Source organism: Oncorhynchus kisutch, linkage group LG9, assembly GCF_002021735.2.
Source record: "Oncorhynchus kisutch isolate 150728-3 linkage group LG9, Okis_V2, whole genome shotgun sequence".
NCBI lineage: Eukaryota > Metazoa > Chordata > Actinopteri > Salmoniformes > Salmonidae > Oncorhynchus > Oncorhynchus kisutch.
In genome coordinates, this window is record NC_034182.2 from 24,952,875 (window position 1) to 24,977,297 (window position 24,423).

The 24,423-nt window shown below is 43.2% G+C and overlaps 3 protein-coding genes across 8 annotated transcripts; 1 reads left to right on the forward strand and 2 right to left on the reverse strand.

Moving 5' to 3' along the window:
* LOC109896964 (cell death activator CIDE-B) lies at nucleotides 1–8,826 on the reverse strand. 2 transcript variants are annotated; one of them, XM_020491439.2, is made up of 6 exons: nucleotides 8,497–8,826; nucleotides 8,218–8,360; nucleotides 4,509–4,632; nucleotides 4,127–4,285; nucleotides 728–918; nucleotides 1–610 (listed from the first exon to the last, which is right to left on the reverse strand). In XM_020491439.2, exons 2-6 carry the CDS (start codon nucleotides 8,241–8,243, stop codon nucleotides 475–477), a joined length of 636 nt encoding a protein of 211 aa, XP_020347028.1. In that variant the 5' UTR covers nucleotides 8,244–8,360; nucleotides 8,497–8,826; the 3' UTR covers nucleotides 1–474. The 2 variants fall into 2 exon arrangements, with proteins under 2 accessions (XP_020347028.1, XP_031688090.1); XM_031832230.1 differs by having other exon boundaries at nucleotides 8,218–8,675.
* Nucleotides 7,992–20,519, forward strand: tinf2 (TERF1 (TRF1)-interacting nuclear factor 2). Of its 4 annotated transcripts, none has more exons than XM_031832224.1 (9): nucleotides 7,992–8,046; nucleotides 16,415–16,617; nucleotides 16,870–16,968; nucleotides 17,132–17,227; nucleotides 17,445–17,679; nucleotides 17,800–18,568; nucleotides 18,877–18,941; nucleotides 19,078–19,163; nucleotides 19,448–20,261. In XM_031832224.1, the coding sequence occupies exons 1-9, from the start codon at nucleotides 7,995–7,997 to the stop codon at nucleotides 19,631–19,633; spliced, it is 1,791 nt and encodes a 596-aa protein (XP_031688084.1). In that variant the 5' UTR covers nucleotides 7,992–7,994; the 3' UTR covers nucleotides 19,634–20,261. The 4 variants fall into 4 exon arrangements, with proteins under 4 accessions (XP_031688084.1, XP_031688087.1, XP_031688085.1 ...); XM_031832227.1 differs by having other exon boundaries at nucleotides 19,456–20,261; XM_031832225.1 differs by lacking the exon at nucleotides 7,992–8,046 and adding an exon at nucleotides 15,461–15,822 and having other exon boundaries at nucleotides 19,448–20,519.
* Nucleotides 20,388–24,423, reverse strand: LOC109896965 (dehydrogenase/reductase SDR family member 4-like). 2 transcript variants are annotated; one of them, XM_020491440.2, is made up of 9 exons: nucleotides 24,295–24,423; nucleotides 23,413–23,555; nucleotides 22,934–23,111; nucleotides 22,660–22,761; nucleotides 21,761–21,831; nucleotides 21,640–21,691; nucleotides 21,401–21,535; nucleotides 21,183–21,238; nucleotides 20,388–20,884 (listed from the first exon to the last, which is right to left on the reverse strand). In XM_020491440.2, exons 2-9 carry the CDS (start codon nucleotides 23,550–23,552, stop codon nucleotides 20,770–20,772), a joined length of 849 nt encoding a protein of 282 aa, XP_020347029.1. In that variant the 5' UTR covers nucleotides 23,553–23,555; nucleotides 24,295–24,423; the 3' UTR covers nucleotides 20,388–20,769. The 2 variants fall into 2 exon arrangements, 1 of the variants encoding a protein (XP_020347029.1); XR_004211044.1 differs by having other exon boundaries at nucleotides 20,392–20,884; nucleotides 21,183–21,270; nucleotides 24,295–24,327.

Below are 24,423 nucleotides of genomic sequence, written 5' to 3' on the forward strand. Positions count from 1 at the left end.
TGAATGTAACAACTGAAAGCATTTATTGAACACAAGATGAGACAGTGATTAGAAACTACAAAGAAAGTCAAAAATGTATGCCTACTCTTTTTTTTAAAATTCGATTCCTTACTTTCATAGGAAATTCCCAAGATTTATAGAAATAGATACATCCTATTTTACAACACACCCATTTGAGTAATTGTCTTTCTACACATAGATTCATCACAACCTTGCATCACGCTATCATACACATGGTACAGTATTTAAAATTCAACAGACAAATAGGAATGTTGCGCTGCAGCAATTGGTATTACTACAAGTGTGGTTGTTGTGTTCAGCTTTAATAAACATCGAATCTCTTCTCTTCTTCATTGATCCTAGAGCAATACTTTTATAGGGCCATGTCCTAACTTGAGCTCGTGTTAAGATTGGACCTGTACATACTCAATTCTAGCCTCAAAAGCCTTAATTACAGCCTCAACTGTCTCAGTTTCAGTACTCTGCAACCTCCGCCCTCTGGGGCTGCCAGAACTCTGCTCCCTCGATGAGCCGCTTGATCAGATTAGCTGAGGTGATCAACATGTGACCTGCTGCCTGGAGGAGAGTGGAGGCCACGCGGAGGGCCTCTCTGAGAGAGAGAATGGGGAAAGAGAGTATTATAAATTACCATTGTTAAAGACACATTCCACCAGGGACAAGACTTCCTCCCATCCCATCCCGTTCTACTCTACTCTACTCTACTCACCTGAGGACTTTCTTGGGCCCCAGACATTTGAAGTCGGCGCTGACGGAGTACCGGCCTGAGAAGGTGCCCTTTACGTTCAGGGAGCCAAACACGTCCTTGGGGTTCTGCCGGTACAGGTCAAAGGTCACGCGGGCTATATCCTTTCCTGTCCGCGGCTGGGTGGGGTCTTGGGCTTTAGAGAGCGTTGTACCCTGTAGGTTTAGCATAGGATATGGTGTGAAAGGGAGAGACGCTCCAGGGTGAAGTTTCCCCTAAGTACAGATCTAAGGATCAGGTTAGTGGGGGAAATGCAAAGCTGACCCAAGATCAGCACCCTACTCCAGAAGAGACGGTAGCATTGTTGGTTTAGAGCTCACAGCGGGTTGTCTCTATATGTGTAGGCCATCTATCTGATGCTGTCAGGTCAAAAAGAGTATAAGATTGTTGCCGCCCGTAGCATTGAATGCAAGGGATGCCAGCTAGCGTTTGGCCTCCCTTGATTAAAAAATAGTCAATCAGCGTTGAGCTAAACCGAGTGAACTCAACTGTGAATGGTCCTGGCACACACAAAAAAAATGTTTTGGGAAGCCAGTTTGGATTTGTCTTCACTCCAATCACATCGAGAGCAATACCGTCACTGACAAAAACAACTTTAATTGTTGCATCTCGTTGTGTTGTTGTCCTCCAGTGGCTAACTAGCTAAAATTGTCCCTTTCCTAAATTAGCCATGGATGAAGACAGGGATTTGGACTTGTGGTTTTACTTAATTCTCCGTACTGGCCAATGATTATAATGGCGATTCTGATCCAACCATAAATGTATACAATGGGCCCTGACCTGAGAGGATGTAAGTTCAATATGTAGCTAGATGTAGAAGGCTAACGTTAAATAGCTAACATTGCCAATGAAAGGAAGTTAGGTTAGCCAGCAAGCATTTTAGCCAGGTAGCTTAGGAAAACAAAAAATACAAGCGTGTACTGTATGACATAGACCATTTCATCAACATGAAAGAGGATGGCATTGGCCTTTCTCAACAAGTAGGGTGAGTCAACATGTTTTTTCTACTTGCACGAACGCACACACAGATACATACACACACACACACAAATCAGAACCATGGATAGCCACATACTTCGCTTACGCTGATTGGACTAAATACAGTTGTCACTGTATTAGACTAAGCATGATTTGATGATGTAGAAATTGAAATGGTGCTAGAATGGTGGTAACTCTGAGGTTCTAAATCAATAGATATTTAGTAGTCTGAAAATGTTGGAAACATAAACTTGCTTGACCATGCAAGGTCAAACAGTAGGTCACCTAACTGTTTGTTATGTGTAATATGCTTTGTGGACTTCACCGGACAGAGGTTGCTCTCCGGTTTTGTGATGAAACAAAAAAGGTGTGGTTTAATTTATTCTGCCACTGTGTATTCGTATTGTCTAGGCCTCAGGCCTATATATCACGGTCGCGAGGCATATGAACTAGCAGGTTATAGAACAAACAACGCAATTATCACAACACGTGGGTTGTAATATGGCTTTTTTCTGGCTTGGCTTCCCCAGTGATTTTACCCATGCACTGCTACTGTTTGTTTCACGCTGGGGCCACCCATAGGTAAAATGTATGCACGCATGACTAAGTCGCTTTGGATAAAAGTGTCTGCTAAATGGCATATATTATACATTATTAACCAGGAAAAACTCTGGGCCTTTAAGATTTTCCTGATCGGGTCATGTGGGAGAGAAAAACTCAGAACCCTACTTTTCTTTAATCATCTGCACACATGGACATATTGTGCTAACAAAACACATTCAAGTTGAGATACCTATACTACCAGTCAAAAGTTTTAGGACACCTACTCATTCAAGGGTTTTCCTTCATTTTTACGATGTTCTACTTTGTAAAGTAGTAGTGAAGAGATCAAAACTATGAAATAACACATATGGAATCATGTAGTAACCAAAAAAAGTTAAACAAATCCAAATATATTTTATATTTGAGATTCTTCAAATAGCCACACTTTGCCTTGATGACAGCTTTGCACACTTTTGGCATTCTCTCAACCAGCTTCATGAGGTACTCACCTGGAATGCATTTAAATTAACAGGTGTGCCTTGTTAAAAGTTCATTTGTGGAATTTATTTCCTTCTTAATGCATTCAGTTGTGTTGTGACAAGGTAGGGGTGGTATACAGAAGATAGCCCTATTTGGTAAAAGTCCAAGTCCATATTATGGCAAGAACAGCTCAAATAAGCAAAGGGGAATGACAGTCCATCATTACTTTAAGACATGAAGGTCAGTCAATAGGGAATATGTCAAGAACTTTTAAAGTTTCTTCAAGTGCAGTCACAAAAACAATAAATCGCTATAATGAAACTAGATCTCATGAGGACCGCCACAGGAATGGAAGACCCAGTTACCTCTGCTGCAGAGGATAAATTCATTTGAGTTACCAGCCTCAGATATTGCAACCCAAATAAATGCTTCAGAGTTCAAGTAACAGATACAGCTCAACATCAACTGTTCAAAGGAGACTGTGTGAATCAGGCCTTCATGATTGCTGCATAGAAACCACTACTAAAGGACACCAATAATAAGAAGAGACTTACTTGGGCCAAGAAACACAAGCAATGGACATTAGACCGGTGGAAAATGGTCCTTTAGTTTGGAGTCCAAATTTGAGATTTTTTGTTCCAACCGCCGTGTCTTTGTTGGACACGGTGTGGGTGAACGGATGATCTCCGCATGTGTATTTCCCACCGTGGAGCATGGAGGAGGAGGTGTGATGGTGTGTGGGTGCTTTTCTGGTGACACTGTCTGTGATTTATTTACAATTCAAGGCACATTTAACCAGCATGGCTGCCACAGCATTATGCAGCGATACGCCATCCCATCTGGTTTGGGCTTAATGGGACTATCATTTGTTTTTCAACAGGACAATGACCCAAAACACACCTCTAGGCTGTGTAAGGACTATTTGACCAAGGAGAGTGATGGAGTGCTGCATCGGATGACGTGACCTCCACAATCCCTCGACCTCAACCGAATTGAGATGGTTTGGGATGAGTCGGACCGCATAGTATAGGAAAAGCAGCCAACAAGTGCTCAGCATATGTGGGAATTCCTTCAAGACTGTTGAAAAAGCATTCCAGGTGAAGCTGGTTGAGAGAATGCCAAGAGTGTGCAAAGCTGTCATCAAGGAAAAGGGTGGCTGTTTGAAGAATCTCAAATATAAAATATATTTTGATTTGTTTAACACGTTTTTTTGGTTACTACATGATTCCATGTGTTATTTCATAGTTTTGATGTCTTCACTGTTATTCTACAATGTAGAAAATAGTACAAATAAAGAAAAACCCTTGAATGAGTAGTTGTTCTAAAACTTTTGACCGGTAGTGTAGATCAGGACACCCCTACCGGAGGAGTTTTCCATGTCTGTCCAGGTTCCAGGGCCATGAGGACTGTGTTGTCTGGCAAAGACATCAGTAAGTCTTCAGAGTCCACCACTGTCCCATCCTCCTCACACACCAGCACCACAGCCAGACTGGACAAACACAGCATCTTGGCCTGGCACACCTGGGGTAGCAACAAAGGTAGATATAGTCAGAGGACATACAGTCACAGTGTATTTTGAAGGCACAAATACATTCTTCTCTGGCAAGTGCTTCAGATCCCAGACCTGTCCTTATACAACTACAGTACAGAGCTTTTCCTGTTCAGGTCACATGGTCACTCATGGCCTTATAACAACAGGAAACCCTTTTTTTCTTTCTTTATTCATCATGTCCATCTCTCTCACCCTCTCTCTCAGCTCCTCCAGGGTTCCTGCTGTGATGCCCTTCCTGGTGCCCCTGTCATGGGAACACACCCTGAATGGTCTCTGATGGGCAGGGGCCGACGACCACACCCGCCTGGTCACAGACCTGTGGAGGAAGAGGAGTAAGAAGATGTTCACAAGGCCAGACACAGCCAGCTTAATGTAGAATTTGCCTTGCCTGGTCCCAGATCTGTTTATGCGGTTTTATCAACACCTACGGTCATTGTCACGCAACCAGATCTCGGGGAAGGCTTGAAGTTGCCCTATTCTTGTATCAGATTACCACACACACCAATCCTAACCTGAACCATGAAGGGAATGTACAACCTGACTCTGTATCAGTGGTTAGGGACAACTTCTTCCTAGTCCATAGATACAAGTGTATACATTTGTACTGCTCTATGGAAGATTGATTTGGTTTACAAATATTTCACTGAGAGATAGTAAGAGTAATAGAATGGCCGAGCAGCCACACACAAGCCTAAGATCACAATGCCAAGTATTGGCTGGAATGGTGTAAAGCTCGACACCATTGTACTTTGGAGCAGTGGAAACGCATTCTCTTCCAGTGATGAACCACGTCGCCATCTGGCAGTCTGACGGACAAATCTAGAAGATTCTGTGCTTCCAATTTTGTGGCAACAGTTTGGGGAAGGCCCTTTCCTGTTTCAGCATGACAATGCCCCGGCACAAAGCAGGTCCATATAAAAACGGTTTGTCGAGATCGGTGTGGAAGTGTACAGAGCCCTGATCTCAACCCCATCGAACACCTTTGGGATGAATTGGAACGCCGACTACGAGCCAGGCCTAATCGCCCAACATCAGGGCCCGACCTCACTAATGCTCATAGCTGAATGGAATGAAGTCCCCGTAGCAATTTTCCAACATCTAGTGGAAAGCCTTCCCAGAAGAGTGGAGGCTCTTATAGCAGCAAAGGGCTGGCCAACTCCATATTAATGCCCATGATTTCGTAATGAGATGTTCGACAAGCAGGTGTCCACATACTTTTGGTCATGTAGTGTAGCTCTCGAAAACTCTAGGAAGCATTCTGCCTTCTCCTTACAGGTTTAAGCGATTAGCTTCGCCCACGACTGGCTCGTGTGAACTACAATCCAGACGCTGTGTTTTAAAGGTTAGAAAAAGTCAATAATCATCGCTTGCGATAGGGGGTTCGAAACATATGGCTCTTTCATCAGCGAGAAAGAACCCTTCAAATAAATAAAATATGCAGTAACCGTAGCAGTTTTGCACAGATCCATACAGCTATGGGTGCTTCCATCCGAAAAAAATACACTTCTACTACACAAGCGCTGTAACATGGAGATATGGCTGTGAGCACTAACCCTATAAAAAAGGTGTGTAGTAATTTAAACTTTTGTTTTTTGAAAAACATTTGTCGCCGACATGATAGATACTTCCTTATGTTTCCAAAACAGTACCACAAGTGATGTGTGATCATGTTTACAGCAAGCGTTGGGGCATTTAGCTAAACTCACCCGGTCAGAACACACTATCGTCAATAGGCGCTACAGCAGTTAGCGTCTATGAATGTGGTAGTAGAGACAATACAGTGTCTGTGAGACAAAGTGTGGAAATAAGTCCAACTCCAATTAGAGGCCCCAATTATATAAATGTTCCAGTGGTTTGTTGTCACTGTGCCTTTTTGCCAACTCCCTAGGCCAGGGTTCCCCAACTGGTGGCCCGAAAAAGAAAAAAATATATATTTAATTATTTATTTTTCCTAGGCCAGGGTTCCCCAACTGGTGGCCCGAAAAAGAAAAAAATATATATTTAATTATTTATTTTTCCGTTGTTGGCCATAAAAACTGTTAAAACACAAGGAAATCAGCTCCAAGTGACTTTAAATTGGGAAATCTGTTCCCAAGTATTGCATAATAGAGAGACATACTGTATGTGATTGCATACAAATAACAATATTTAATTGGATTTATATAGCACTTTTCCATCAACTGAGGTACTCAAAAGTATTTACATAGTAGGGGGAAACTCACCTCATCCTCCATCAATGTGCAGCACCAACCTCAGTGATGCACAGCGACTATTTTTGTACCAGAACTCTCACCACACATCAGCTATCACGTGGAGAGGTGAGGAGTGATATATGCCCATTAGGAATGAGGGGGATGATTAGGTGGCCATGAAGGAATTTGGCCAAGTTGTGAAATTAGCCATTAAAACGGGGTGAACAAACCCTACTCTTACAAGAGCTATGGGAATTGGAATGACCACAGACAGTCAGGGCACACCCATTTTAACAACCCATCCGAAAGCCGGCATCCGACGCAGGACAATGTTCCCAAATGTAATCAAGGTTTGAAATGATTATGTTATAGTCAAATATATAACTTCAGGCTTCTTGGGTTCAATTTGCAGTCTACATTTTGTATTATGTCCCGGCCCCCCAACCACCTGCACCAGAACAAATTGGCCCACGGCTGAATCTGCACTGAACACAAATATAAACGCAACATGTAAACCGTTGGTCCCATGTTGCATGAGCTTAAATAAAATATTCCAGAGATGTTCCATACGCACAAAAAGCTTATTTCTCTCTAATTTTGTGCACAAATTTGTTTACATCCCTGTTAGTGAGCATTTCTCCTTTGCCAAGATAATCCATCCACCTGACAGGTGTGGCATATCAAGAAGCTGATTAAACAGCATGATCATTACACAGGTGCAAGGCCACTCTAAAATGTGTGCAGTTTTGTCACAACACAATGCTACAGATGTCTCAAGTTGAGGGAGCGTGCAATTGGCATGCTGACTGCAGGAATGTCCACCAAAGCTGTTGCCAGAGAATTGAATGTTCAGTTCTCTACCATAAGCCACCTTCAATGTTGTTTTAGAGAATTTGACATTACTTCCAACTGGTCTCACAACAGCAGACTACATGTATGGAGACATGTGGGTGAACTGTTTGCTGATGTCAACGTTGTGAACAGTGCCCCATGATAGAGGTGGGGTTGTGGCATGGGCAGGCATATAAGCTACAATTTGAATACACAGAAATAACGTGACGAGATCCTGAGGCGCATTGTAAGGCCCATTTTTTGTAAGGTATCTTTGACCAACAGATGAATCTGTATTCCCAGTCATGTGAAATCCATAGATTAGGGCCTGATACATTTTTCAATTGACTGATTTCCTCATATGAACTTTAACTCCGTAAAATCTTTGACATTTTTGCATGTTGTGTTTATATTTTTGTTCATGGAAAGTGAATCGGAACGGTATCTCGAAACACTGCGGCACGCCATTTGCACACACTGTATATAGACTTTCTTTATTCCATTGTGTTATTGACTACGCTTGTTTATTCCACGTGTAACTCTGTTTGTGTCGCACTGATTTGCTTTATCTTGGCCAGGTCGCAGTTGTAAATGATTACTTGTTCTCAACTCGTTTAACTGGTTAAATAAAAAATATTTTTGTTCATTATAGTTGATGATCCCTACCCTGGTCCTTCAACAACCCACACCTAAACAAGTAGCCAACGGTGAGTGATATAGTATTATACAATAGCGTGCTTACCAAATCAGAATCTCAAAATATAACAATTGATTGAACAAGTGAAAATCCAAAGAGATATTTTCTATCGTAAATACTCTTGAGAATGAGCTGTTGCAACCCAAAATGTGGTAAATTAGGAGGAAGCAACTGTACTTACTTTATTAGTGATGACGTCGTCTCCATATCCCACTTTTTTATCTTCCTCTCTCTTTTTATGTTTTTCCTCCTGTTGCTGTGGCCTCTCGATTTCTGCGTGTCTGACTCACCAATTTATTTTGGATGGACTTTGCCGTGAGTGACCTATGACGATGAATCAGATACAGACGCATAGGGCAAAGTTGTCTCTCTGTGTGCGTGCGTGAGAGAGATGATAACATTGACTATATATCATTTACTGTGCCATGGCATTCAATTCCATATTTGTAAAACGTTTTACCTTTCAGCAGTTTTCTACCCTTTCAGTGAAGTTGCGATAATACTAATGAAGAGCATACGTCACTAGTAATGTGAAACGGTGGCTTTCTAAAACCTTTGGGGCTTCAACAAACTGTGCCGAAAAGCGGAGAAACGGTTCATTACTCGGAGATTAACACAATGTAGATATGGGACACCTGCTGGTCAGCAATGAAAATCAGCGTTCATATAAACGTTTTTTTTCTCCATAATATCAATCAAATCATAGTGCTGCACTGTTTCGAGATACCGTTCAATGAACAAAAATCCTAACTACATCGTAAGTATGGTATCAACTAGAGATCGGTGTTTGAAACTAACTTGGAATCGAAGAAATCACCGGAACCATAGCGAAATCAGTGGGATCTCTTTTTCGGTAGCACACGGTTTGAAAAACGTCTTGATCAAATTGGATTTTTCACATACACATGGTTAGCAGATGTTAATGCGAGTGTAGCGAAATGCTTGTGCTTCTCGTTCCGACAATGCAGTAATAACCAACGAGTAATCTAAAATAACAATTTCACAACAACTACCTTATATACACACAAGTGTAAAGGAATGAAGAATATGTACATAAAAATATATGAATGATTGATGGTACAGAACGGCATAGGCAAGATGCAGTAGAAGGTATCGAGTAGAGTATATACACATGAGATGAGTCATGTAGGGTATGTAAACATTATATTAAGTGGCATTATTAAAGTGGCTGGAGTTGAGTCAGTATGTTGGCATCAGCCACTCAATGTTAGTGGTGGCTGTTTAACAGTCTGATGGCCTTGAGATAGAAGCTGTTTTTCAGTCTCGGCCCCTGCTTTGATGCACCTGTACTGACCTCGCCTTCTGGATGATAGCTGGGTGAACAGGCAGTGGCTCGGGTGGTTGTTGTCCTTGATGATCTTTATGGCCTTTCTGTGACATCGGGTGGTGTAGGTGTCCTGGAGGGCAGGTAGTTTGCCCCCGGTGATGCGTTGTGCAGACCTCACTACCCTCTGGAGAGCCTTACGGTTGTGGGCGGAGCAGTTGCCGTACCAGGCGGTGATACAGCCCGGCAGGATGCTCTCGATTGTGCATCTGTAACATTTTGTGAGTGCTTTTGGTGACAATCCGCATTTCTTCCGCCTCCTGATGTTGAAGAGGCGCTACGCCGAGGAACTTAAAACTTACTACCCTCTCCACTACTGTCCCGTCGATGTGGATAGGGGGGGTGCTCCCTCTGCTGTTTCCTGAAGTCCACGATCATCTCCTTTGTTTTGTTGACGTTGAGTGTGAGGTTATTTTCCTGACACCACACTCCGAGGGCCCTCACCTCCTCCCTGTAGGCCGTCTCGTCGTTGTTGGTAATCAAGCCTACCACTGATCAAACGATTCTTCGGGGTCATTGATTGCGTGATAAAGTTACTTTTACCGCTTTCATAACAACTGTGAACTCGGAAATCTCTGGTTTTCGACCCCAGTGTGTTCAAAACAACTGTGAACTCCCACAGGGGCAATGGATTTGAACTGTTAGTTATCCAACTCGGAAACTCTGGCCTCTTTTTAGAGCTCTGACTTTGCGTCATGATTTGACCTCGTATTTTTCTGAGTTCCCAGTTGTTTTGAACATGGAAAAATACTCAAATGGCGTTCCTTATGTCTGGTTCAAAACAACTGGGAACTCTGAAAAAAATAGGTCAAATATTGACGTCAAAAAATCGTCAGGCTGGAAAGTCTGAGCTCAAAAACGAGACTTGAGTTGGATGGCAGAGTGGCGCAGCAGTCTAAGGCACTGCGTCTCAGTGCTAGAGGAGTCACTACAGACACCCTGGTTCGAATCCAGGCTGTATCACAACCGGCTGTGATTGGGAGTCCCATAGGGCGGTGCACAATTGGCCCAGCGTCGTCCGGGTTTGGCCGGTGTAGGCCGTCATTGGAAATATGAATTTGTTCTTAATGACTTGCGTAGTTAAATACATATTTAAAATAAATATTGATTTTCCCAGTCAGAGCTAATTTCTTCTGAGTTCCCTGTTATTTTGAACGCACTGAAGTTGGAAGTCAGAGATTTCCGTTCAGATGACGTTCCAACACAAAATTCAGTCTGAAGCTACTTCTGAAGCCCAAAAGTAAAAGACAATCATCTCTAGGTAATTGTGTTATATAAAGCTAAGTAAATAAGCATACTAAGCTACCAAGCTGCTAGGACAGACAGAACAGTGTGAAGTCAGAAGTGTGAACACTTGAGCCCAATAATAGCAGTAGAGTTTCAAACGCAGAGGCTTTAGAAGCCCCAATGGCTTATCCCTGTCCAGAGATCAATACAGTACCCCATGGATATTAAAAATAACCCTGCAAGGAATAACTACAAAAAAAAACTCCTCAAAGACAATCCAGAGACACTATTTGCTGACTGCTACAAAGAGGGGAATATAAGCAAACCTTCCCCTGTCATGGCACAGTGCTAATTAGAACTACCCCAATGTAAAGAGAGAAGGTATTGGCCCAGGAAAAGCTCTCACACTGTGACGACTCCCCCATCCTGAGTGAGCCTTATCACACCTCTTCAAACTGTCCTGCAGACGAGGATAGTCCCCCCCCCCCCCCCCCCCCCCCTCCAGCACTGAACACACCCAGGTCCACAACTGCACTGCTCCTCCATCATTGAGAGGGATACATTCACAGAGCTGGAGAGAGACATGGTGGATCTCAGAGAGCTAGTCCACACAATCCAGACAGAACAAGCCTACGAAGCAGGCCAGCGCAACAACACCCCCCCCCCCAACAAGACCCGGAGGGCAGAAGGTAGAGATGGACGGCTGTCTGAGAGAGCTGGCTGCTCTACGGACTGAGGTGGGAGAACTTAAAGAGGCACACATGGAACTGAAGGACGACACAAAGTGGCTAAACTCTGGTGCCCAAACACTAGGCATGCCCTGGAGCTGTTGTCAGAAGAGACACCAGGGTCCCCCAGCCACATCAAGATTCACATGGGCACAAATGACCTGAGGGCCCAGCAGGAAAGGGTGGCAACAGCACTCAAGGGAGTGATTGAAAAAGCTTCTTCCACTTTCCCCAACGCACAAGTGGTTGTCTCCACCCTGATACCACGAAAATACTTTCACTCTGCCACCATACAGTGGGTGAATGCTAGCATTTTGCGAGACTGTGCCTCAAAACCTAATGTCTACCTGGCCCACCACTCCACCCTGGAATTGAAAAGCCTTTACGACCAGGTCCACCTCTACAAGGCAGCAATCCCAACGTTTGCCAGGACCCGGTAGGACGTCACCCTCAACCGTAACCCCAGCACCTCAGACAGGAGCAACAGAACAATGGACTCTACACCCAGACCAGCGAGATACCCTCCCAGTCCTGAAAGACCCCTCCAGAAGAACCTGCACCGAGAAAACCCATGCCAAGAGGAGCTACAGCCAGACCACAGCATCACCAGCCACACCCCAACCAGCTAAGACCACCCCAAGCAAACCCTGGCCACACCCTATATAGGCCTCCCCCATATCAGACCTATGCAACTTCTGCCCACCCCATGCCCCCCACCCCTGCGGCCACACCCTATGTAGGCCCCCCATATCAGACCTATGCCCCTTCTGCCCACCCCATGCCCCCCTGCGGCAAGGACCTCAACATGACAGCAGGACATATGCCCAGGCCGTGAGCAGAGCAACATGTCCAACCCACACTAATACACCCAGCCAAGCCCCATCCTGTGACCTAAGAAGTATCAGATGCTCAACAAGCTCTGATCACACCTACTGTGATGGTCCGGGCCTAAACCACACAAAACAACACTAGACACTATGGAACAGAAAGCTTTTACTATCTCTTCCTGGAATATACAAGGTGTGAGGTCATCTGCTTTTGGCCTAAAGAGCAGGAACCCAGACTTCATCAAATAAATTGGAAATACAGACATTGTCATCCTACAAGAAACATGGTATAAAGGAGACAGACTCACTGGTTGCCCTCTTAGGTTACAGAGAGCTGGTAGTTCCATTCACCAAACTACCAGGTGTGAAACAGGGAAGAGACTCAGGGGGTATGCAAATGTGGTATAGAGCAGTCCTAACCCGCTCTATTGAATTAGTCAAAACAGGAAAATGTTACATCTGGCTAGAAATTAATAAGGAAATGATCTCAACAGAGAAAAATGTCCTTGTGTGTTACCTATATCCCCCCAAAGAATCCCCATACTTTAACGATGACAGCTTCTCCATCCTAGAGGGGGAGATCAACAATTTCCAGGCTCAGGGACATGTACTGTGTCGACCTAAATGCCAGAACTGGACAAGATCCCAACACCCTCACCACAAAGGGGGACAAACACCTACCTAGAGGTCACAGCATTCCCTCCGCCATATGCCCCCATAGACACAACTACGACAACATAACCAACAAAAACGAGTCACAACTCCTGCAGCTCTGTCGGACGCTGGGTATGTACATAGTCATTGGTAGGCTTCGAGGGGACTCCTATGGTAGGTACACCTGTAGCTCATCTCTTGGCAGTAGCACTGTAGACTACTTTATCACTGACCTCAACCAAGAGTCTCTTAGAGTGTTCAGTCAGTCCACTGACACTCCTATCAGATCACAGTAAAATAACACACTACTTGAACAATCATGAGGCATCAAAGCAAAAGGAATAGAATAATATTAATAAATGCTATAGCTGGAAGGAAAATAGTGTGGAAATCTACCAAAAAACAATTAGGCAACAACAAATTCAATCCCTTTTAGACAACTTCCTGGATAAAACGTTCCACTGTAATAGTGAAGGTGTAAACTTAGCTGTAGAAAACCTAAACAGTATATTTGACCTCTCGGCTTCCCTAGCAAATCTAAACATTTCAAGCAGACAACCTAAGAAAATTAACAACAATGACAAATGGTTTGATGAAGAATACATAAACCTAAGAAAGAAATTGAGAAACCTATCCAACTAAAAACATAGAACCAGCAAACCTGAGCCTACGCCTTCACTATGGTGAATCACTAAAACAATACAGAAATGCACTTTGGAAAAAGAAGGAAATCAGCTCAATGTATTTGAAGAATCCATAGAATCTAACATTTTCTACCCCAAGCCATAAGACTCCTGAACAGCTAATCAAATGTCTACCCAGACTATTTGCATTGTCCCCCCACCCCCTCTTTACGCTGCTGCTACTCTCTGGTTATTATCTATGCATAGTCACTTTAACTCTACCTACATGTACATATTACCTCAATTACCTCGACTAACCTGTGCCCCCGCACATTGACTCTGTACCGAAACCCCCTGTATATAGCCTCGGTACTGTTATTTTACTGCTGGTCTTTAATTATTTGTTATTTATATTTTTTACTTAACACTTGTTTTTCTTAAAACTGTATTATTGGTTAACCTTTTGTATTCAGCACATGTGACAAATGAAATTTGATTTGATTTGATTAGAATAGTCTGCAGCACCCGGCCTCACCCAACTCAAATCTGAAGTCAAATGTCTGCTGTTTGCTGATGATCTGGTGCTTCTGTACCCCATTCAGGAGGGCCTACAGCAGCACCTAGATCTTCTGCACAGATTCTGTCAGACCTGGGCCCTGACAGTAAATCTCAGTAAGACAAAAATAATGGTGTTCCAAAAAATGTCCAGTAGCCAGGACCACTAATATAAATTCCATCCAGACACAGTTGCCCTAAAACAAACAAAAAACTATACATACCTCGGCCTAAACATCAGCGCCACAGGTAACTTCCACAAAGCTGTGAACGATCTGAGAGACAAGGCAAGAAGGGCGTTCTATGCATTAAAAAACAACATTTGACATACCAATTAGGATCTGGCTAAAAATACTTGAATCAGTTATAGAACGCTTTGTGGTTGTGAGGTCTGGGGTGTGCTCACCAACCAATAATTCACAAAATGGGAGAAAAACCAAATTGAGACTCTGCATGCAAAATTCTGCAAAAATATCCTCAGTGTACAACGTAAAACACCAAATAATGCATGAAGAGCAGAATTAGGCAGACGTTAAATTCTACAACCACCTAAAATTAAGCGATAACCAAACCTTCCATAACAAAGCTATCACCTACAGACAGATGAACCTGGAGAAGAGTCCCCTAAGCAAGCTGGTCCTGGGGCTCTGTTCACAAACACAAACAGACCCCACAGAGCCCCAAGACAGCAACACAATTAGACCCAACCAAATCATGAGAAAACAAAAAGATAATTAATTGACACATTGGAAAGAATTTACAGCAAAAAAACTGAGCAAACTAGAATGCTATTTGGCCCTAAACATACACAGTGGCAGAATACCTGACCACTGTGACTGTTAGGGAAATCTTTGACTATGTACAGACTCAGTGAGTATAGCCTTGCTTAGCTATCCTAGCTAAGTATAGAAATCTTGCTAACGTTACCTAAATTCGGACGGGACGATATGGCAACTAAGAAGTTATCTGAAGAGAGAAGAGAAGACAGGCTATGTGCACACTGCCCACAAATGAGGTGGAAACTGAGCTGCACTTCCTAACCTCCTGCCAAATATATGACCAAATTAGAGACAAATATTTCACTCAGATTTTACAGACCCACAAAGAATTTGAAAGAAATTCCAATTTTGATAAACTCCCATATCTATTGGGTGAAATACCACAATGTGCAATCACAGTTAAAGAACAAACACCATTGTAAATACAACCTATATTTATGTTTATTTATTTTCCCTTTTGCACTTTAATTATTTGCACATAATTACAACACTGTATACAGACATATGACGTTTGAAATCTTTATTATTTTTGGAACTTTTGTGAGTGTAATGTTTACTGTTAATTTGTTATTGTTCATTTCACTTTAGTTTATTCTCTATTTCACTTGTTATGGCAATGTAAACATATGTTTACCATGCCAATAAATCCCCTTCAATTTAAATGGAATTAAGTTCCCAGTTGTTTTGAACGCGGCATTACTACTGCGAGAGCCATCACATTACGTCACATCCTGAAAGGAAAGTATCCTGGACAAGGCGGGAGAAGACATGGTGATTGAGATATAAAAGAACACATTGTTTTTCTTCTTAAAATGTCCAAACTTTCAAAGTCAGTGTAGTAGATACAGAACTTCAAGAGTTGCATATTTTCAGTTTGTATAGCTAGTTAGTCACTGTTGTAACCTCGTCGTTAACAATATCCAGCAATCTCAGAATAAGCACTTTGTTAGTTAGCATACAACGTTAACTATCCCAGCTATAGAAATCGAGCTAACTTTGCCTAAATTCGGACTGGACGATATGGCAACTAAGAAGTTATCTGAAATGGGTAATTACCTTTGATTATATTTGGTTTCTAACTGTTTTCTCTTTGCATTGACACTAGTGAACTAGTAGCAGTAGTTAGCAACCATTGACAGTGAAGACACGGCATAACTAACTGCCGTGGCAGGCTAAATTACTTGAATCAGTTCAGAACAATCCAAACCCCGCGGTGGTTGCCATACTAGCTTGTTCAACCATCTCTTATACTAGTAGTAATTAGTCTCGTAAAACAAGACCGCTAGTCAGTGTAAAATCAGTGACATTGACAGTTGCCAGACAGTTTTACAACCTAGTCAATAAATTCTGGTGTCATCAACGTTAGCTTGGCTAACGTAGTAAATGGTTACTAAACAACTGTTTTACATTTGTATCATTTTGCCCAATATTGTTTGTATTGATATTTGTGTGGTTACTCTGGTAGGAAGTTGTCAGTAATATGTTGTTTTTGAGTAGAATTGTAATTCCAATAAACAATTGTAACAATGAGCCATTGATATCATATCGAACACATTTGAACTAAAATAAGAAGTTCTGCTCAGTAATCAAGGAATTACTTAAAGAACAGCCAGTCACTCATTACTCCCTTTCCCCCTCAGACATCTCCCTCCCCTTATCTTCCTTACGCCTCCTAGCCCCTCCTCTCCGGCTGGTCTCTGCCGCCATGTGGAAGGTGATAAAGGAACGCGATGTGATGCATTATGGGACGCTGGAGGAGTTTGTGACATCAACCTGTGAGACAGTCCCTGGCTTGCTCACATCTAGACACCAGGCCAAGCTGGCTCTGGGGCTGAGAGCACGGGTGGGTGAGACTTTTGGGACAGTTATGTTGTAGTGGCAAAGGGTTGTATTAATTTGGCACCTAATGGAAGAAAACAAACAAACATTGTGGGACTATCTCAACTTGTCCAATAAGAGACTCAATTTTGTTTTCTTTTACTATGGTGTGTCCTAATGAATACAACTTTGTATGTATACAGTATGTGCTTCCACTGTATGAGCTGTTGTCTATCTCTGTTTAGTCCCTAATTTTCACAGCTCTGGTTGTTTATAGCTGATCTTAGAAGTGTGTCATGGCCTGGACCCACCAGATCCAGCGGTTATCCTTCCCCAGCTGGACAGGATCCGTGCCCTCACTCCTTCCTCTGCACTGGTGAGTGACAGTCAAATACTGACCCCTCTAAGTCAGCAATTCTCTGTACCACAAGTGTGGTATTTGAATGGGCCTTTATCACCTTAACACATTTTCCCCAATCATTTTGTGAGAAATACAGTATGTTTGCTGTAAGTTATGTTTTTGCATGCCTATGTTGCAGAAGAAGGATTTGAAGATTGAGACCGCAGTCACCAACTTGCATGGCCTGGTGGAAGTCCTCCTGAGAGACCCCACAGAGAGAGCACTGTTCTACATGGTGAAACTGCCTCCTCCCAGATGCAATGTATCAATGTTTAAATGAACAGCTCTTATTGAGAGACCATCAAATTAGGAACTGCCCCCCCCCCCCCCCCCCCCCCTTCTCGCTCTCTTTGTTTGTCTCCCTTTTTCTCTCCCCCTATTTTTTTTTCTCACGCTCTCGTTTGTCCCTTTCTCTCTCCCCCCACCTTACTCTTCTCTCGTCTTCCCTTCAGGAGGAGTTTCCTTCAGAGTATGGCCCTCAGTTTGACCAGGAACTGGAGAAACTGCTGTGGGAGTTCCTGCTCAGACTGAATCAACTTCTCCCCGTGCCTAACCTGGCTCAGACGGTGTCCTGGCTCACTGCTGCCCCTCCTGTCCTAGAGGAGTGTGCGAAGGCTGCCTCCCAACCACAGCTCCTGAGGACCCTGCTCCAGCACCAGATCTGCCTGGGTCACCTGGATTTGGCAGGTGGGTCTACATAGGGCGCGTTCCAGGCCGACTACGTTGGCGTCACCAGCCATATCTCACAACACCTGGTTAGGTGTTTAATGTATCAGCTAACCTCATCAGTCTGTTATCTCCTTTCAGCTTCTCTTCCTCCCTGTATGGGAGACTCCATACTCTCATCCCTATCTCTCCCTCCCTCTGGAAGAGCTCAGCAAAGCGAACAATCAGGATCTAAGCCTGCCTTTGTTTCCACCCCAAACCCTCAGTCTTTAACCCCATTGACCAATCACAGACAGACACAAAACAGGTCATCGCCCATCACGCCTGTGATAGGTGGGATTTGCAGCGAAGATCTGCCAGTCATGGCTTCAGCCAATAACAGGACAAGAACTTGCAAGGAAGACGTTACTATCCAATCGGATTCAAGAGAAGTGGAGAAGAAAGCCGAGTCAACGGCAAGGTCAAAATATACTGAGGTGGAATCTGAAGAGGACGAGGAGGTGATAGTCGTGAGAAGAGGGAGGAAGAGGAGGAGTGAAGAGAAGGATTTGACAAGTGATACAGAAGAAGAGACTGAGAGGGACCTTCAAAGGGACTGTTTGGATCAGTTGGGGATTGCAGGCCTCAAGGTTCCGGAAGACCAGCACCTCTGCTCTTACATCAAATCCTGTCTGCTTAACCAACCCAGAGTGCTCATCCCCCGACTGACTTCCACGGACATCATTGCACATGTGAGGTCACAACCTCACAGTCCTTGCAGCAACGAGACACCAACAGCAGGTAGATCTCCATGGGGACAGAACAAGAGGCTGACGATAACTGTGCGTCGGCTTCCTTCGACCCAGCAACGGAAGTTGAATGACAGCTCGTTGACACTAGATGTGGTGCTTCCAGCATCAGCTGACAAAGAGTAAGAGTCTGGTGCTGATTAATTAAACAACCAAGACTACTTTTTTTTTAATGCTAGCCTGGTTGCCAGATCTGGCTGTGGTTTCTTTAGCCAACTCCGCTGTTGTTCATTGTCATATCATAGATGGAATGATCGACAAACAATTGTGGAATTGATTAAAGCACAAACAGATCTGGCAACTAAACTAGTAAAATACTACTAGTACTAATACTTAAAACTAGAGCCATAACGATTTATATTGTAAAAAGATTATCAATACGAACAGAAATGTATGACATTTACTCATTGTTACACCTCCCATTTTTCAGGAACTGTTTGCTTCCTTCAGTCATCTCTCCCTCCATTGTTCCTCTGCCTCAAATGAGAAGCACAGGTAATCTCCCCACCCCCTAAAAGATAATAAATGTTTGATCATTTCTGTGAGAATGAACTCATTGTACTGTTTATGAATTAGTTTACAGTGCAATGGTAACCTAGTAACACTCTTAGATTTATGTTTTTCCATCTAGAAATACTGACCTCACCAGTAACCAGTGACAATGATGACATCATAGGAGATTCAGAGGATGAGGCGACAAAGAATTTCAAAGGCAGGGTAAGAATTGATCCTGTTGAAGTTACTTTAGAATATCGAGATGCACCTTTAGTTCCCCCCCCTCGTGTTCAGTAGGTTACATCGTAACAAAACATTTTGCATCAGAAGACCACAAAAAAAGTAAAGGTTCTATTTCTGTTTCAAAATGTTTCCTCCTTACGGAGACCCTACTGGTACTATCATGTTTGGCATGTCTTTTTAAAATGACCACAAACAAATTACACATTGTGGGATAATAAAATGGACTACTACCTTGTCTTTCTAATGTGCTCTGTCTCTTCTAGCTGTTTAGGAAGCGCTACTATAGGACCAAGCACGACACCTATGTACCCACCCTCAGGGAGTTCTGGAAGCCCAGCCTGGCCCGACCTGCTGTTTCCCGGCAACGGACACAGATGACACACTCAATAATTCACAGACGTACGGCAAAATCCTTTCACCATCCATGGGGAGCAAAATATGAATTTTGAAACAGGAAGGGTACCATCTGAACTTTTCCAATAGGAACATGTTTCTTACTGCAAAAACATTTTGCTACAGTTTGGCCAACTGAACACAACCATGGTTGTAAAAGTGAATGATTGGCAGTTTTAGGATTCTTTGTAGCTGACTCACTGCAATAAGCATTATTTAAAAACCTGTGACTTTTATTTTGAAATCAAGAGGATTAACCTATGTCACCAATACTTACAGCCTGTGTGCTGTCATTGTCAGGAGTTCAGATGTCCCAACACATTTTCTTTTAGGGGTCATACTTATATCTTCAGACGTTGATGGCTGCGATAACTGAGGCAAGAGCTTTCTCATATTGGCTGACAATTTAAGTAATTGTCAAGAGTTCAACTGATTATTTCAGCTCAATATCTTCAGATTCTGATGCCTGGTTGTGATAACTTGGAGAAAATATTTAACATATTTTTACAATCAAGTATTGTCAATTCTCTGTAAATGAGTGGGGTTTTAATGTGTACTTTTGTATCTTGTCAAGACTTTTCGTAACTGTATTCTAATAACTGTTTAAGCTATAATGTCATTAAAGATTGTCATGAATTAAATGTAAATTAAGCATCTGCCAAGTAAAGTAATACCTTTTTCACATTCAATGTATTTTTATTACTGTGTAAACTAAAGTATTAAACTGTTTCGGCTGTCTTTTATACACACTTCTCTTGGTTTCGCTAATTACCATGTAGTTCTATTAATGAAGTACAATAATCCAAAACATGAATAGCAGTGTAGTCCTTTTTATTAAGGCAATGTAGGTATAAACTGGCCTGAGTTTGGACGCTGCTTGTGAGCTCAAATGCTTACAATGTGCTGTGACGGAGCTTTAAAAGCTTAGCAAAAAAACATGCCGTTTATTTGTTAATTGACTGAACTGTATAGTGCCCACTGGAAAACATACCCAGAAAGAATATCAGTGGTGGCGACTGTCCACTTCCCCATCGCTTCCTGGCTTCGTGTCATTTGATTTTGAGAGAAAGAAATTACTGAAATGTATAGTGAATCTTCCTGTCTTACAGTCCATTATATTACAAAAGCATAGTTTCCGTTGAGTGTCAGTCAGTGTTGCCAGATTCTATTAACACTTTCCAGTCAATCAGCCTCACAGTCTGCAGCTCATCCCTCCAGTCACAGTGATCGTCTCTCCAGTGATGTAAGACGCATCCTTAGAGCACAGGAAGGCGATTACTCCACCGATCTCCTCTGGCTTTCCAAACCTGGGAGAATATTACAAGAATGGATGTATTTTTGTTGTTGTATGAAATAACCTTATGTGACAAGGTGGCAGTTGTACATGCTACGATTATGCATTTCATTTTGTACTTGATGAATAGTGTCAGATTACTTCATGGTGTACGCCACTAAAATAAATCAATAATCAAACACAGACCATGTCACAACTTCTCCCAATTCAGTCACAATGAGGCACTTGTGGCCACACATCACAAAAACAATAACACTCGAGGGTAAGAATGTACCCTAAATGATACAACCAAGTATGAAGTTGAAGGCAACCTTTTAATGCTAAGCTGCTTCTTGAACTCGTCCACAACGTCTTCGTCCTGCCACAACTGAGAACACAGAATCGTCAAAACTCCCTTCTCTGTATGAATTATAGAGGGAAACAAAGGATAAAAGGTGTGACAGGAAGATCAGTGAGGGTAAGGAGGGTAGGTGAAGTGAAAAGGGTACACAGGTAAAGATGACAGAATAGAAAGGGAGGGGGTCCTCACTGCTTGGCTGAAGGGGGTCTTAATGACACCAGGGGCCACACAGTTGACCCGGATGTGGCTCTGGGCCAGTTCAGGGGCCAGGGCTCTGGTTAGTCCCAACAGAGCTGTCTTACTCACGCTGTAAGGGCCCAGTGCCTGGTGGTGGGGAGGTCAAAGAAAGTAAGAATTCTCCATAACAATGCAAATTGATCTAATGATCAAACCAAGAGGAATTTAGAGGTCAAATCAGAAGAACTTACCTGCATAGGCTGGTACCCAGCGACAGAGGACACAAACACAACACTCCCACCCCTGGAAAACAGATATGTTATAGCTCACAAAACACTTGCCTAACTTTCTATTCCTCGTTCTCTCTCTTACCCCCTCTTCTCCATATGAGGCACCACCAGTTGGGTCATAAGAAAGGCCGACTTTACATTCACATCCAGGATCTGTGTGAAGTGCACAATATAAAAATCAGCTGATATCGCAACACTTTTTTTTTTTTTTTTACAAATACCACTTTTCTCATATGCTATCATCCTTCTCAGACTAAGTGAAACTATATCTTCCTAAATGTATGGTTATTTGATGCATTTTGTGTTTGGTTATTTAAATGTGTTTCTTTTTTTTCACCCCTTTTTCTCCCCAATTTCATGGTATCCAATTGTTGTAGTAGCTACAACTCCCGTACTGGCTCGGGAGAGACGAAGGTTGAAAGTCATGCGTCCTCCGATAAACAACCCAACCAGCCGCACTGCTTCTTAACACAGCGCGCATCCAACCCGGAAGCCAGCCGCACCAATGTGTCGGAGGATACACCGTGCACCTGGCAACCTTGGTTAGCGCCCGGCCCGCCACAGGAGTCGCTGGTGCGCGATGAGACAAGGACATCCCTACCGACCAAGCCCTCCCTAACCCGGACGACGCTAGGCCAATTGTGCGTCGCCCCACGGACCTCCCGGTCGCGGCCGGTTACGACAGAGCCTGGGCGCGAACCCAGGGACTCTGATGGCACAGCTGGCGCTGCAGTACAGCACCCTTAACCACTGCGCCACCCGGGAGGCCAAATGAGTGTTTCTTCATCCTGGTCCTGGGGACACAAAGGGGTTCACATTTTTGTGTTTGCCTTAGCACTACAAACCTGATTCAAATCATCAACTCTGCAGTAGTGCCACGGCCTTGTCGACGTTTGACTGGCGTCTGCTACTCACCACGACGTGAGCCAGGAACAAGATGAAAAAACACTGACCTAGATAATAGGGATGCGAGGCACACACCTTATCCCAGACTGCTTCTGTCGAGTCCATAATGTTCCCAAAGAAAGGGTTGACTGCAGCGTTCGAAACAAAGATGTCCACACCACCACACTGTTCCACTGTCTAAACATCAAAACAGAAAATAACAACACTGAAATTCAGTTTAGGCTTATGACTGATGCCTGTGATCATGTGTTAAATCGACCTGTATAAGGCCAAGCCAGAATTATCAATTGATGTTTACTCTGGATGCAACCGTTAGAATGGGACCAAACTGTATGGAGGTTTTCTTTACCATGTCAACAAGTCTAGCTCTGTCTTCACTATTCCCAACGTTGCAAGTCGTCGCGGTCACTTGTATCTTCTCACTCTGCAGTAGTGCCACGGCCTTGTCGACGTTTGACTGCCGTCTGCTACTCACCACAACGTGAGCCCCTCTCTGCCCCAGAGCCTGGGCTGCAGCCAAACCGATTCTGGAAGAGATGCCACAAGTCCCAGTCAGTAGGAGAAATATGTATATTTTGCATTACATACTGTAGGGCCCAGAGTTTTCCTGCCAGGATGACCTAACCAGGGAAATCTCTGGGCCCTATACTGTAGATATACCTTAGAGACCCTAGTTACACAATATAGGCTAACTAATTGTCCAGATATAATTTCCAGGTCAGGTCAAGTGGTCAGAAATCACTATAAGGAACATAGAGCAGGAGAGCAATTCACTATAAACAAATGAAATATAACCCCAGCAAAACAGCTGGTACAGCCATTACTTACCCATCTGTGGAGGCAGTGACTATGGCAACCTTCCCTGCAAGACTGCTTTGAGACCCAGCAAGACTGCCTCCTGACATCTTTCTTGTCTGACAGGCGACGGGATTGGTCAAAAGGCACCTGCTAACAAGACACCGCAGCATTACCTGGAAAGAAAGAATATTTCTCAATGCACACACATACAGTAGGCTCACATATTCAGGATGCAAAAACACAACTGAACATCTTACTTACAAGCTCCCTTAGTAATAGCAGACTACACTCAACTCCAGGATTTACGATGGAGTTGAGCGGTGACTTGTGTAATTGCAGCCTATTCTTTGAATGCTGAAATCAGGAGTTTTTGATAAAAACACTAGTCACCGCTCAACTCCATCATAAATCCTGGAGTTGAGTTTTAAAACTCTGCGCCCTACCCCTCATAGCCTGGTTCCTCTCTAGGGTTCTTCCTAGGTTATGGCCTTTCTAGGGAGTTTTTCCTGGCCAACGTGCTTCAACACCTGCATTGCTTGCTGTTTGGGGTTTTAGGCTGGGTTTCTGTACAGCACTTTGAGATATCAGCTGATGTTCGAAGGGCTATATAAATACATTTGATTTGATTTAATCGGCTACCTTAGTTATTGCATTGCTTTATCCATGATGGAGGAAACACATATGTTTAAACTGAATTTATGTTCTTCCTTAATTGTAGTTGTCAAGCAGTCGACGAGCTTGAAGAGATGAAAGTAGGTGAAAGTTGAATTGTGCAAGCACGCGACTACAGTAGCCTATAGTTAGTGCTGAATTCAAAATGCAAAGAGATGACCTTCCCTTCAACAAGAGCTACATGAAAAGCCAATCATCAACGTTTGGGCATAATGTTGGTTTATATAAAAAGTAATCTACCTCTGTTGATGAGTCCGTTCAGTACAGTGACGAAAACACGAGTTTAAAGACGAGAGATAGCGTTTCCGGCACTTTTTCAAAATAAAAGTCCTACAATGGGTGTTCCAACGATGATTTAACTGCATCAAT